Source organism: Uranotaenia lowii, chromosome 1 (assembly GCF_029784155.1).
Source record: "Uranotaenia lowii strain MFRU-FL chromosome 1, ASM2978415v1, whole genome shotgun sequence".
NCBI lineage: Eukaryota > Metazoa > Arthropoda > Insecta > Diptera > Culicidae > Uranotaenia > Uranotaenia lowii.
In genome coordinates, this window is record NC_073691.1 from 68961702 (window position 1) to 68975206 (window position 13505).

A 13505-nucleotide genomic window follows, 5' to 3' on the forward strand; every position below is an offset into this window, starting at 1 on the left:
GAAGGGCAGACAATCAATTATAAGGTTTAAAATCGAAAATCAGCGACGACAGCAGGGATGACTTATCTGTTGTGTTTAATTGAAAGTTTAAATTTCTTGGAAATGTGTCATTCATTCATATTAACTGCTAAAAATTGCGTCAAAATGCATAAAATCGATTTGAAAATTTATGAACAGGAATGAAGTGATAGTATTAATATGATTTTATGTGTTGAATTTGGAATTATTGTACAACGGAAAATTGAATAATGGGGTGAAAAAAACTGTTATGTCGTATATGAAGTTGGGTTCCTACCTTATCAATAAGGATAGGTATTTTTCTTCAGTGTTAGGAATATCGAAATTTATTTTCTTCAAATAATTTCATTCAATCTGCTCAGAAAAAAAAAACTGTAATATTTACAGTTGTTAGCAGGCGCGGTCCTATGGGAGGGGGGGGGTGATCGGGGTGATCACCCCCCCCCCCCCCCAAGTGGCAAAAAACCGTTATAAAAAACCCACAAAATCTCGAATTTCTATTAAAAGTTGGAACTTTTTTTAGTAGATGTGCTTTTAAATTTTAAAAATTTTCCACTCCGTGGGGGTGATTATTCTACAAAAAAGTTAATTTATCACAAATATTGGAAAAATTCGGTCCACCAAACTCAAGCAGCTGTAACTAGCGATTCACTGGACTAAATTATACCAAATAACATTTGTTGATAAGTAACTCAACAAAGGTGTGGTTTTTAGTGTTGTTTTCTAATTGGCTATTAATGAAATGTAAGGACAATTTTTTTAAAACTGTCACTAATTTCCCTGATATGCCTAAATTTATATGAGAAAATCGTAATAAATTTTGTATTTGCTTGAAGCAAATTCAGAGCTTCTAAATTCTTGATTTTGTTTTGAATTTTAATGAAATGACAAAATGGAAAATGTCACATAGGAGGGTGAATATGGTTATAACACTGAAATACTTGAAATATTTGTTCTGCTGTCGTCATAGATTTATTGCCTTCAATATGCAGTTTCTTTATTATTTGCTCAAATTTAGAATGAAACAGTAAATGAAAATTTGTATTTTTTTTTATCAGTTCTTGTTTCCGGTATAAATTTTGAAAATACATGGTTTATTGAAAAAATTTGTGCACTTTATAGCAAAAGTGTAAAATAACAAAAAGATAAAAAAAAAAGTTTTGGCTTAATGATCAATTTTCATGAGGCCTGTAAGTAATTTACCATGAGAAAAAAATTATAGAAGTAGGTATGTTTCCCCATTTTGTAAAATACGACGATTATCTAGACGAAACTTGTATTGTTTTTTTTTGCGGGAATTTGTCACTTTTTGGCATTCTTCCTTCTAATCCATGGGTGGCCAACATTTTCAATAGACGGGCCAAATTTCAGAAATGAAATTGGCTGGCGGGCCAAAAAAAACAAATTATCCTGAAATATTAGAAGAAAAAGAATAATAAAAGATTTTTTTAAATGCAAAAAAAAAACATTTGCCTGGGTCACATCAAGTATAGATGAAGCTTGCCAGATTACCCGATTTTATCCAGGTTTTCCCAGATATTTAATACAAAATTTGGGAAAAGTCAGGTCCGATTGGTTGCCCGGATTTCATTAAAAAATGCTCGGAATTTGCCCGGATTTTCTTACCTTTTTTGCCGAATGGAACAAAAAAAATTTTTATTTTTATTTTTTTTTCTTAATTCGTCCAAAACGCAAATTTTTTGAGCAAGTTTTATAAAAATAATTATGAAGTGTTTTGTGGAAGCCTACAATTCAATTTAAAATCTGTTATTAAGTTTTACGGGAAGTTTTTTTAATTTTTATTTTATTTAGCTGTTTTTTAAGTATTTACCAAAATTGCCCGGATTTTTGGTAGACAACTATGAAAACAAATGGTGGATTATGCAAGGTTTTTAGATAAAATAGCACAGATTTGTCTGGCCTGGATACGGACTGAAAAAATCCGGCAACCTTAAGTTTCATCCTAATGAGTCATTTTTGTTACTAGCATATTTTTACAAATTTTGCTCCATTTTAAAAATAGTAGGAATATTATGCAATACGAAATGATTTATACCTTTCCACTTATGTAGATCTATCTTTTCAAGGCAATTAAAACTTCCTTGGTTCATCCCAAAAATGTCAAATAGTGTGACTACAATGAATATTAAGTCAATTTTATGGTCTCTAAGTTATAAAAAATGACCACCAATTTTTCAATGTTTTCAAGTTTACTGCTCTTCTTCGAAAAATTTTATATGCCAATTAAAAAAAACCCGCAGATTGTAATTGTTGAAATAAAGTAACGTCACATGCTTTTGACATTGAAAAGAATACTTTTTCAACCAACTATCGTTATATCATTAAAAATATTGATTTTTCAAAGTACGGAACTCAACCTCAACTCAATCCAACTATTTTTAAGTTTTTTCAGAGGACCTCGATTTGACAAGTGTATTGGAAAGCCTTGTATAAAGAGGATGAATACGAATTTGATTCTTTGATAATCATTGTACTTTTTTGTAAGTTTAAAATTTGGGGAAAAAATCGTTCTTCAGAGAGATTTGCTAGTATAAAACCGATTCAAGTTGAATTCTACTACCGAACTGTAAATTCTGTTTAGTTTTTCATTATTGATTTACTTGTACATATATACAAAGCAAGATGCCAATTTAAATATATTTGGAGTTGGTTTAATTTTCATAATGCTTAGCAAAAATAATTGCTGTAAAAAATGTTCTCAGCAAACTTTCGATATTTTACAATATTTGAAAAAGTTTTTAAATTTGGATGAATGAACGAAGTTGTTGAAATAAAATTCCAGTTACGAATGGTTGAAGTTGATGTAAAATTATTGTTTTAATAGTGATGTTGATAAGATTCGGTAATTTTTTTTACGAATTTTAAATAATTTTGATACGATCTTACTATCTTTCTGAGGCTATTCAAACTTCTCAATATTAAGACTAGAGTCCTTTTGACTGCTTTTAAACCAATGATATGTAGTCACCAAATCCCAATCGGAAAACATTGAAAAATTTGTTATGGGATTCACAGAAAATGCGTCAAAAACCGTAAAATTTTGATAACTTGAAAACCGTAATTTCAGTGATGGTATACTTTTTGGTAAAATTATATGAGACCCTCAATGCTAAAGACGTATATGTAAGTGCAAAAATGATCGATTTCGAGTAAATAATGCCAAACGATTCTCGATGATTCAAATTAAATTTGGTGAATTCTTTAGATTTTAATAATTATATCCTCATACTTGTACGTCCGAAAGAAAATTACAACTGTTCGAAAAATAAATGGAAAATGGCCAAACACAATAATTTATAAGCATGTTTTCTCGAAATTAGATTTAAACACTTTCATCCCTTTGGCTTATATTACTTCAAGGAGATTTTCTATAACACGGAGAAGCTCAGTGGGTGGGAAATTTTGGAATGTAAACATAGGGGGGAACTCAGGGTCGGTGTGTTGCAACATGACACTTTCCTTCGGCGGAACTCGCACTAGAGAAATCCAACTGGAATCAGACGACCAGGAGCGTGCACGGGTGATTACCTCTCATGCTAGCACCCAGGTCCAGTAATTATGCTACTCAAAACGCGGACAAAACAGAACATGTAATTTTGACTGGAAATTCGCTCGAGTGAAAGATGGAAACGGAAATAGAACAACGGAATCAAATTAATCGAAAAGGTGTAGATTAACTAAATATTCCCAGTAAAGTACTGCCTTTAGTTCAAATTTTACATAATGTGGGAGGATTTATTTTTACATAATTTTCCTGTTGTGACGTCACATAGATTTAGGCATACTTGCGGTTAGTTTTAGTTTTTCACGGAACTTAGCTGGAACGGCGACAGGCGGCTGGCTCGGTGAACAGCAACGGTTAACCACATGCGTGTGGTGGTTTCCGACGTTGGTTCAGGGTTCACAACAGGCGTCTTTCCGGCGTCCCGGAAGAGCCCGATGCTGGCTGTGTGTTACCCCTGACTGGTGCTGCCGAAAGGTCCTCGCCGGTAACCTCAAAATTGACGGGCAAGGTTATGGTGCGGGCCTTTCACCACCGGATGGTTCTTCGAACAAACCTCAAATTGGTCGAACGAGGTTATGTAGCGGGCCTTTTACCATCGGATGGTCCTCAGAACATAACCTTGTTTATGTCGAACAAGGTTTTGTTTTTCCTTCTGCCTGGTTAGCGAGATATCGCCGTGTGCTCGTAGTCACAGTTAACCTGTATAATTAGCCGACAAAATAAGAAAAGGCCCTCTTGGACCTGCCAAGGAGGGTTATAGTACCAGTGACATAACAAAGTTTACATAGTCCACGTGGTTTACAAATCTACTGTTTTTGTTATTCAGTTATTTACCTTTTCTTTGTTGCTTTTTTGTTTAGTTCTGTTCACACTGTTTATGTTCTTTTAACAATTTCTTAATCTATAACAATAATTACATTTAAGTTTTAATATGTGCTTTTACACGTTTTATGTTCTTGTTTACTAACCGTACTAATTTTCAATAACCGCACCGTACTACTTTTAGTGTTCGTAATACGTATAACTTTTGGTACTTTTTAACTCTAGAATAAGTTTTAGAAATAAATTAATTAATATACACCACAAATTTATACAAAACTCAAAATTTACTTTGACTACACACGACGCGCACTCTAACGAGGTCACAGACAGAAAGAACATGTTCCGCTCTGAAAATATTTGCGAGACTTTACTTTCAGTGGACCGACACACATACATATTTATTCGGAGGCAAATTTACACGGTGTGTCGCTCTCTGGGTGCCCACACTTCCCCGTGACGTCCCTGGTTGAGCACGACGCCTATGGATAACTCAGAGAAGGAGAGTGACCGTGCGGGATGACAGATGATTTTGGGTGAAGTTAGCCGTTCTGAGCGACTTTTGTAAGGTTCTCCACTAAGGGCCGGGATGTCAGGATTAGGTGGCGGAGCCACGCAAAAAAATGTAACGACGGTTACATTACCCCATCGTCCCTTCTCAAAATGAATGAAATTTCATTCATTTTGTGGTGAGGGAGATGAATATAACAGTTCCATTGAGAAATTTCCTCTCTTGTGCTAAACAAGATCAGATTTATTTTTACTATCGGGTCAATTTTTACGAGTTTTCTATTCCACAATCATCACATGATTGGGATAGTATCGTTTATTTCAGTGTATTACTGTTGTAGTGATTTTTGCTGACTATCACTCACGACAAACGTCAGTTTTTTTTTTTTTTGGTTAATTTTGACGGTCGCTCACGACACAAGTCAACCAAACAGAAGATAAAAAAAAGAAGGGTAAAAGTTTCAAAGGTAAACATTAGAAAAGTTGCTGATGGATCTTTTGGAAAAGTTTCGAGGTAATTTTCACGGTTCTAGTCCTCGGAAGCGCTAATTATTGGCAGATTTTAGGTAATTCTAACTGTTTATCTTTCTCTTATCTGTTTTCAGCTAAAACTGCAGGAGGAATAGACTGGAAAACACCGGAATACTATTCTACGAGCATCTGGATCAGCTATGGTTGTGTTTTGTTTTTCGATCGGCTGGGCCCTACAACACATCCGAAATGGTTGCGTATACCGATGGAATTCGATGGGAATTGGAGTCTAGGTTTATGCTTCACATCTCTAGGATCTCTGATGGAAGGAATGGAAGGAAATTTACACCAGATAGATTGTCAGGTAAGCTTTATGTATCGTCTTCATTTATGAGCAGCTGCTATGTTGTTGTTTTTTTCTATTTTCTTTTAGGTACTGGGTTTTAAATCAGAGGCGGAAAAAACACCAATGGATTTTCCTGTTGAGTCAGCTAACTCGTAAGAGTTTGTGCCAACACGAGCTATGACCGTGCAGGGGAGGTAAAGTGGACCGAATTTGGCGTTGTATTTCGCGATTGCGGAGGACTGACGAAAGTTTCTTTTATACACCTGTTGACCGACCTCATACACCAGAGCTGCGTTTTTGAATCGTAAATTGTAAGTTTTTGCATTTTTATCGTAATTCTTTTTTATATTTTTAGCTACCAAGTCGTGAATAAATTTTTGTGTGGAATGTAAATCGTCTTGTCTATCAGAATCCGAAATTCTTGCAATATTCCGATCTATTCGATGTTCTTCACCAGAATTCACGATCTCGTGACCAAATATCACTTTGTATGGTGAGAAACCCGTGGCACTATGCGGAGTGCTATTCAACGCGTGTTCGATTTGCGATACTCGAGAATCCCATTGTGATTGATCAGACCTCACGTAGGTCCTGATGCAAGCGTTAATGGTACGGTTGAGTCTCTCCACCGGGTTGGATTGACTGTGATAACGCGGATTCGTCCAATGACGAATATCATATCTGTCGAGGAAGCATTTGAAATCCTTCGATAAGAAGGTCGAAGCATTGTCGGATATCAAGCACTCGGGAGTGGAATAACGACAAAACCAATTCTCTTCGAGTAGCTTGCACACCTGGGAAGTGGAAATCTTTTTTACTGGAAACAGGAGGCAGAACTTGGAGAAGGTATCCATCACTACGAAAAGGTGAATACAACCTTGTTTACTCCTAGGGAGTGATTGGATAAAGTCGATAGCTATTATTTGAAAAGGTTTTAAAGCGATTCTTTGGGTTCCCATTGGTGGGTGTTGAGAACGATTTGTCGGTTTTGATTCTTTGCATATCGAGCATTTTGCGATGTAAGATTTCACAAACTGTGCCATTTTTGGCCAGTAGTACAGTTTTCTTATTCTTGCGAGTGTCTTTTCACATCCAAGATGTAAAGCATCGTCATGATGTTCAACTAAAATCTGCTCTTGCATATCAGGGGGTTCACATACTTTCCACGAGAATTGATAATCAGTGTGGGGTTCAGGTGAAGCTATGAATCTTTTTAAGATACCATTTTCCAATCTATAATCTTTGTTTTTTTCAGGATTGTTTTCAACTTTTGCAGCCATTGAAAGGTACCAACTAGACTGGCCAGGTGAAACATGAAGTTCTTCAACGGCACGAGATAGGGCATCAGGCACCACGTTGTCTGAACCACGCCGATGCTTTATCTCCATATCATACCGTTGAAGCTCGATGCTCCACCTGCACAGCCTCGAGGAGGTCCTCCAACTGCTTCTCAAAATGTACGTTAGGGCTGAGGCATCTGTGTAAACTACGAATTTGGATCCTTCGATGTAACATCTGAATTTTTCCACAGATTTCAGTACTGCTAATGCTTCTTTTTCTGTGGCGCAGTAACGCTGTTGAGTTGGACCTAATTTTTGCGAAAAGAAAGCAATCGGTTTTTCGTCGTCCTCGTAGAACTGCGTAAGTACCCCAGCAATCGCGAGATCGCTGGCATCACAATGAATACAAAAAGGTCTGCGAAAGTCAGGGTTCGTTAGAATAGGGGTACTAATTAATAGCTCCTTTATTGTAACGAACGCTTTCTCAGCCTGTTCATTCCATTGGATGAGTTTTGGTTTCCCCTTGAGAAGATCGGTTAGGGGCTGTACAACTGCACTGAAGTTACCAATGAATCTTCGGTAGTAGTTGCACATCCCTAAAAATCTTCTCAAGGCTCGAAGTGAATTAGGCTTTTCCTAGTTAACGATGGATTCGACCCTATCAGGGTTGGGTCGTAATCCACGGTTACTAAGAATATAGCCTAAGTAACTGACCTCGGAAACGCAAAACTTGGACTTAGCTATATTAATGGATAAGTTGGCCACGTTTAACCGAGAGGCTACTTCGCGGAGTCGAGTCAGGTGTTCGTCGAATGTGTCGCTTACCACGATGATATCATCGAGGTAAACGAAAACATACGGCTCCAACTCACTGCCACCAAGTATCCTGTCCATTAAACGAGCCAACGTCGCCGGACTATTAACTAGACCGTAGGGCATCCGTCTAAATTGAAAAAACCCGCGACCTAAAACTGAAAAAGCAGTAAACTTTTTGGATTTTGGGTGTAATGGGACTTGTAGAAAAGCCTTCGACAAGTCAATAGTCGAAATGAATTCGCACGGGCCTAGACGACTTAAAATTCTATCTGCATGGGGGAGGGGGTATGAATCTCTAATCGTGACTTCATTGAGTTTGCGGGCATCAATGCAGAGTCTTACAGTGCCATCAGCTTTGTCAACTGGAACCAGTCTCAAGGCCCAGTCACTGTAAGATCTCTCGATGATCCCGCACTCCAGCATTCTATTCAACTCTGCGTCGATTTGGGTCTGTCGTTTTGGCGATACTGGAAACGGATTGATTCTTACTGGTGGTTTCTTCTTGGCTTCTTCGTTTATCTCGATTCGATGGCAAATTAGGGTAGTTGCATCGAGTTTGTCATCAACAGCGATTTTAAATAGTTGTTTGACTTCTTCTAGTTCGATTTGCTGTTCTTGTGATAACTGCGGTGCACCCTGTGAGCAGTCAACTTCTTCAACTAAGGTAGTGAGGAGTGAGGGTACAATCCCAAAAATGTCCCAAAAATCGGAACCAAGTACCAATTTTTGTTTCAGGGTGGGAATGACCAACAGACTCACTATCTTAGTTGATCCGTTGAAAGTCACAGGTGCATTGACATAACCTGAAACCTCCAGGCTTTGTCCGTTGGCGGTAGCAACGTCTAAAGTTGTTTTGTGGATTTGTAAACGACAGTTTCTAATTACATTTTCGGCTCCTGACCCTAGAACACTTCTGTTAGCGCCACTATCGAGCAAACCAATGATGGGTAAGTCGAAAATGGATATCTTGGCGAAAGGACGACCGTCATTTTGGAGATTAAGAAGTAATTCGTTTACTTCCGGTTGGCTTGGGGTAACATAATCGTTCGAATCGACCATTTGGTAACCTAATTGAACCAAATCAATCGTGTAGTCGTAATTTTCTAAGGGATTTTTAGAATTTTGAGAAGCTGCTTGCCCTTTCAAGCAGTCTTTTGAAAGTTTTTTGAGCAGAAAGGACAGTTGTTGGTCTCAAAGTTCATGAAACCACATCTATGGCAAAAAACATGAGCAGGTCTGTTGCATTCTTTATGGTGATGACCACGGAGTCTGCAATTGTAACAGATACCTTCAGGTAACGGTGAGTATTGTGCAAGTAAAAGTTCTAGACCGTCAGTAGGGGCAACTTTCTTCGAGGGGAGTTCTTGAATGGACTTGTTTGAATCTCTAAACCCTTTCTTGTAATGTTTGTCATCGTTTCCTGATTCATATTTCGAGTTTCCATAAAAATAACGCGGTTTTTGATGGTATTTCTCAGAATCGTTTCGAGTTTTAGGTTTCGTACCGGTATAAACTTCATTCACCTGATTTCTCATTCGCTGAGGATTATCATCGACCGATTGGAATTTGTACCAAAAAGTAGCGTCTAATTTTCGACCGAACGATTTGAGGTCCACGAGATTATCAATCTGTGACGCGATCGCGAAACCCCTGTAATCTGCTCGCATGTTCCGAAAGATGATCTGAAATTTCCTTTTCTCGGTAAGGCGTTTCGTGAAACCGTTAAAGATCTTTTGCATTTCCGTGAGATAATTTTGAAATTTCTCCTTCGGACCTTGCTTTCTAGCAATTGCGCGCATTTCACTCGCGTGATCATGATCGGGGGAAAGAAATTCGTTTTTAATTTCGCGGACCAACTGCTTCCATGAAGAAAATTCTTCATTTTCTACCCCGGACATGAACCACGTTTTCGCGGGACCTCGAAATAGATTAATAGCGGATCGGAAGAGCTCTTGTCTAGACACGTTTTCAGAATCTGCCGTAAATTCGACTTCGCGCAAGAATCCCATCAAACCTTGGCCGTTATCCTTGCCGTCGTACCAGAGATTCCAATCGGAAACTGGCCGGCCTCTACGCGAACGATAAGGTTGTTGCGGCGATCTTTCTTCGCGCCGTCGAGGTTGAACACGCCGATCATCTGTATCAGAATCTGAATTTGATCCACGAAAATCGGAGCTGTCGAGAAGAGAAGGTAAGTATTTCGTTTTTGTTCTAAGCGACACGCGGTTAATGAATCGTTCGTTCTCTTCCGAATCTGATACCCGATTTCGCGCCGAATTACTATAAGTTTTTAACATTCGCGGTTGATCGCTAATAGATTTCAAAATTCGCGGCTGAGTCGATGATTTTCTGCCACCGAGGCTAAAACCGATCGCTCCTTCTTCTTCGGTACTATCATTTTCGCTCTCTGATTCGTTACAACTTTCCTTTTCGATATTTTCAGGTTCAATTTCAAAATTATTAGTTTTTTTCTTGTAGGATTGTTTCTTTTTAGGTTTCGATTTTTTCTTTTGAGCTAAATTTAATTCAGCTAGCGAGCTCACGATGTTCGCCATCAGAGTAGATTGTGCCTTATGTAAGGAAGCAAGAGGCGAAAAGAAAGTATGTAGATGTCCTCGAATTGCAGCCTGAAGTTTGTCTAAGTCTTTCAAGTCAGCATCAGCTTCTGCTACCTCTAGTACCCTAGTGCATCGCACATAAAAGTGTGTTAGTCTAGTTCGGAGGGTATCACGAATTCCATCGAACGGTATTCTGTTTTCTAAGACGTCAACGAAGTACTTTACTTCCCTATCAATCAGCCTAATCTCTTGGTCGATAGATGCCTGACAACGCGAAAAGTCAATATCTGGATTGGGTTCATTTTTCTCGGTCTTGAGACGGTCTTTGAGTCGTCTCATTAAAGCTGCTTTAGAATCTCTATCAGCAACTTCAACAGCTCGTATGGTTAACTCATAAACAATTTCTTCTCTATCCAAATGGTGTACCATCATGTTTTGGTATAGATTTTGAATTTCCAATTCCATCTTTATAATTTTAAATGTTCCTAAAAAGTAAAGCAAATGTCAATAAGTCGGGTTGATACTGCGGTTGAGGAGAAGCACTGAGAAAGCTGCTGTGCTTTCCAACTCTTAAAACCGACACAAAATACAAGTTGTGGGTGGTAATGGGGAAAACTTCTTAGTTTTCACAACGCAAACGATGTCGAAGATTGAACAAATTTCTCGTTTCAAATATGCACTTATGTAAAGTTTGGTTCAGCAAAATTTCAGCATTCAAACATCCAGCGATCGTTTAGAGAACGATCTAATAGTTCAGCAGGAACTGCTTCTATCCTTCCCTCCGGGATTTTAGGAAAATGCAACGTAGTTACTTTTTAAGCGGGCGCCAATTATAACACGGAGAAGCTCAGTGGGTGGGAAATTTTGGAATGTAAACATAGGGGGGAACTCAGGGTCGGTGTGTTGCAACATGACACTTTCCTTCGGCGGAACTCGCACTAGAGAAATCCAACTGGAATCAGACGACCAGGAGCGTGCACGGGTGATTACCTCTCATGCTAGCACCCAGGTCCAGTAATTATGCTACTCAAAACGCGGACAAAACAGAACATGTAATTTTGACTGGAAATTCGCTCGAGTGAAAGATGGAAACGGAAATAGAACAACGGAATCAAATTAATCGAAAAGGTGTAGATTAACTAAATATTCCCAGTAAAGTACTGCCTTTAGTTCAAATTTTACATAATGTGGGAGGATTTATTTTTACATAATTTTCCTGTTGTGACGTCACATAGATTTAGGCATACTTGCGGTTAGTTTTAGTTTTTCACGGAACTTAGCTGGAACGGCGACAGGCGGCTGGCTCGGTGAACAGCAACGGTTAACCACATGCGTGTGGTGGTTTCCGACGTTGGTTCAGGGTTCACAACAGGCGTCTTTCCGGCGTCCCGGAAGAGCCCGATGCTGGCTGTGTGTTACCCCTGACTGGTGCTGCCGAAAGGTCCTCGCCGGTAACCTCAAAATTGACGGGCAAGGTTATGGTGCGGGCCTTTCACCACCGGATGGTTCTTCGAACAAACCTCAAATTGGTCGAACGAGGTTATGTAGCGGGCCTTTTACCATCGGATGGTCCTCAGAACATAACCTTGTTTATGTCGAACAAGGTTTTGTTTTTCCTTCTGCCTGGTTAGCGAGATATCGCCGTGTGCTCGTAGTCACAGTTAACCTGTATAATTAGCCGACAAAATAAGAAAAGGCCCTCTTGGACCTGCCAAGGAGGGTTATAGTACCAGTGACATAACAAAGTTTACATAGTCCACGTGGTTTACAAATCTACTGTTTTTGTTATTCAGTTATTTACCTTTTCTTTGTTGCTTTTTTGTTTAGTTCTGTTCACACTGTTTATGTTCTTTTAACAATTTCTTAATCTATAACAATAATTACATTTAAGTTTTAATATGTGCTTTTACACGTTTTATGTTCTTGTTTACTAACCGTACTAATTTTTAATAACCGCACCGTACTACTTTTAGTGTTCGAAATACGTATAACTTTTGGTACTTTTTAACTCTAGAATAAATTTTAGAAATAAATTAATTAATATACACCACAAATTTATACAAAACTCAAAATTTACTTTGACTACACACGACGCGCACTCTAACGAGGTCACAGACAGAAAGAACATGTTCCGCTCTGAAAATATTTGCGAGACTTTACTTTCAGTGGACCGACACACATACATATTTATTCGGAGGCAAATTTACACGGTGTGTCGCTCTCTGGGTGCCCACACTTCCCCGTGACGTCCCTGGTTGAGCACGACGCCTATGGATAACTCAGAGAAGGAGAGTGACCGTGCGGGATGACAGATGATTTTGGGTGAAGTTAGCCGTTCTGAGCGACTTTTGTAAGGTTCTCCACTAAGGGCCGGGATGTCAGGATTAGGTGGCGGAGCCACGCAAAAAAATGTAACGACGGTTACATTTCAAATCTCTGTTTTGAATTTTGTTAGTGTTGATTCAGATATATTTATACAAATGATATACGCAGATCTAGAAAAATGTCAAATTCTTAGACCATAACTTTTCCAAAAAGAGCTTCGCGGGCCACAAAAAGTTGGTCGCGGGCCACATGTGGCCCGCGGGCCATGGTTTGGCCACCCATGTTCTAATCTGTATCGTTGAATGAATAAAGAATAATGAAAAGATTTAACTTTATTTTGTTCATGTAGGTTAGTTACTTCATCAATTCAATTCTAAACTGCTTATACCGTATTTGTTTATGCCGAGTGTTGCACTAGTGTTGCACTAGTGTTGCACTGGTGCTGTCAAACTGTTTGTTTATTCGGACGGTGTTGCACTGGTTTTGACCTGGTGGAGTTCTGCGGTGGCCCACCGATAATTTTGCCAGTGTTGCGAGAGAGCGTGTGAGTGAGAGAGGTAGCAATACACTGGCGACGATTTGTGTTTGTTTTTGTCGGGTACGGTGGAACACTGATCAAGGGGAGAAAACAAATACGGTATTAGTTTTAAAATTACTAAATGCCAGAAAACAAGAAGGGAGAGAAAAAATCTGACAAAAAATCGAGTTTGATACGCAAAAAAATTTCCAAAGTCAGTTAACCTCGGTTTTAATTTTTCCCTTGTGAATTAAAATTATCCCCTTATCATTTTACTATTTTTTCGGCAACAAGGCAATCTATCATACTAAACAGTCAG

At 38.6% G+C, this 13505-nt stretch overlaps 1 protein-coding gene across 3 annotated transcripts; it reads right to left on the reverse strand.

The window, feature by feature from the left end:
• Positions 1-8926: 8926 nt before the first annotated feature.
• Positions 8927-12765, reverse strand: LOC129757606 (uncharacterized). 3 transcript variants are annotated; one of them, XM_055754895.1, is made up of 4 exons: positions 12422-12765; positions 12280-12354; positions 12146-12212; positions 8927-12052 (listed from the first exon to the last, which is right to left on the reverse strand). In XM_055754895.1, exon 4 carries the CDS (start codon positions 10807-10809, stop codon positions 8929-8931), a length of 1881 nt encoding a protein of 626 aa, XP_055610870.1. In that variant the 5' UTR covers positions 10810-12052; positions 12146-12212; positions 12280-12354; positions 12422-12765; the 3' UTR covers positions 8927-8928. The 3 variants fall into 3 exon arrangements, with proteins under 3 accessions (XP_055610870.1, XP_055610858.1, XP_055610865.1); XM_055754883.1 differs by having other exon boundaries at positions 8927-12212; XM_055754890.1 differs by lacking the exons at positions 12280-12354; positions 12422-12765 and having other exon boundaries at positions 12146-12236.
• Positions 12766-13505: the final 740 nt, after the last annotated feature.

Coding starts and splice junctions, on each gene's coding strand:
- LOC129757606 (XM_055754895.1), bottom strand. CDS start 10,809: ATGGAATTGGAAATTCAAAATCTATACCAAAACATGATGGTACACCAT.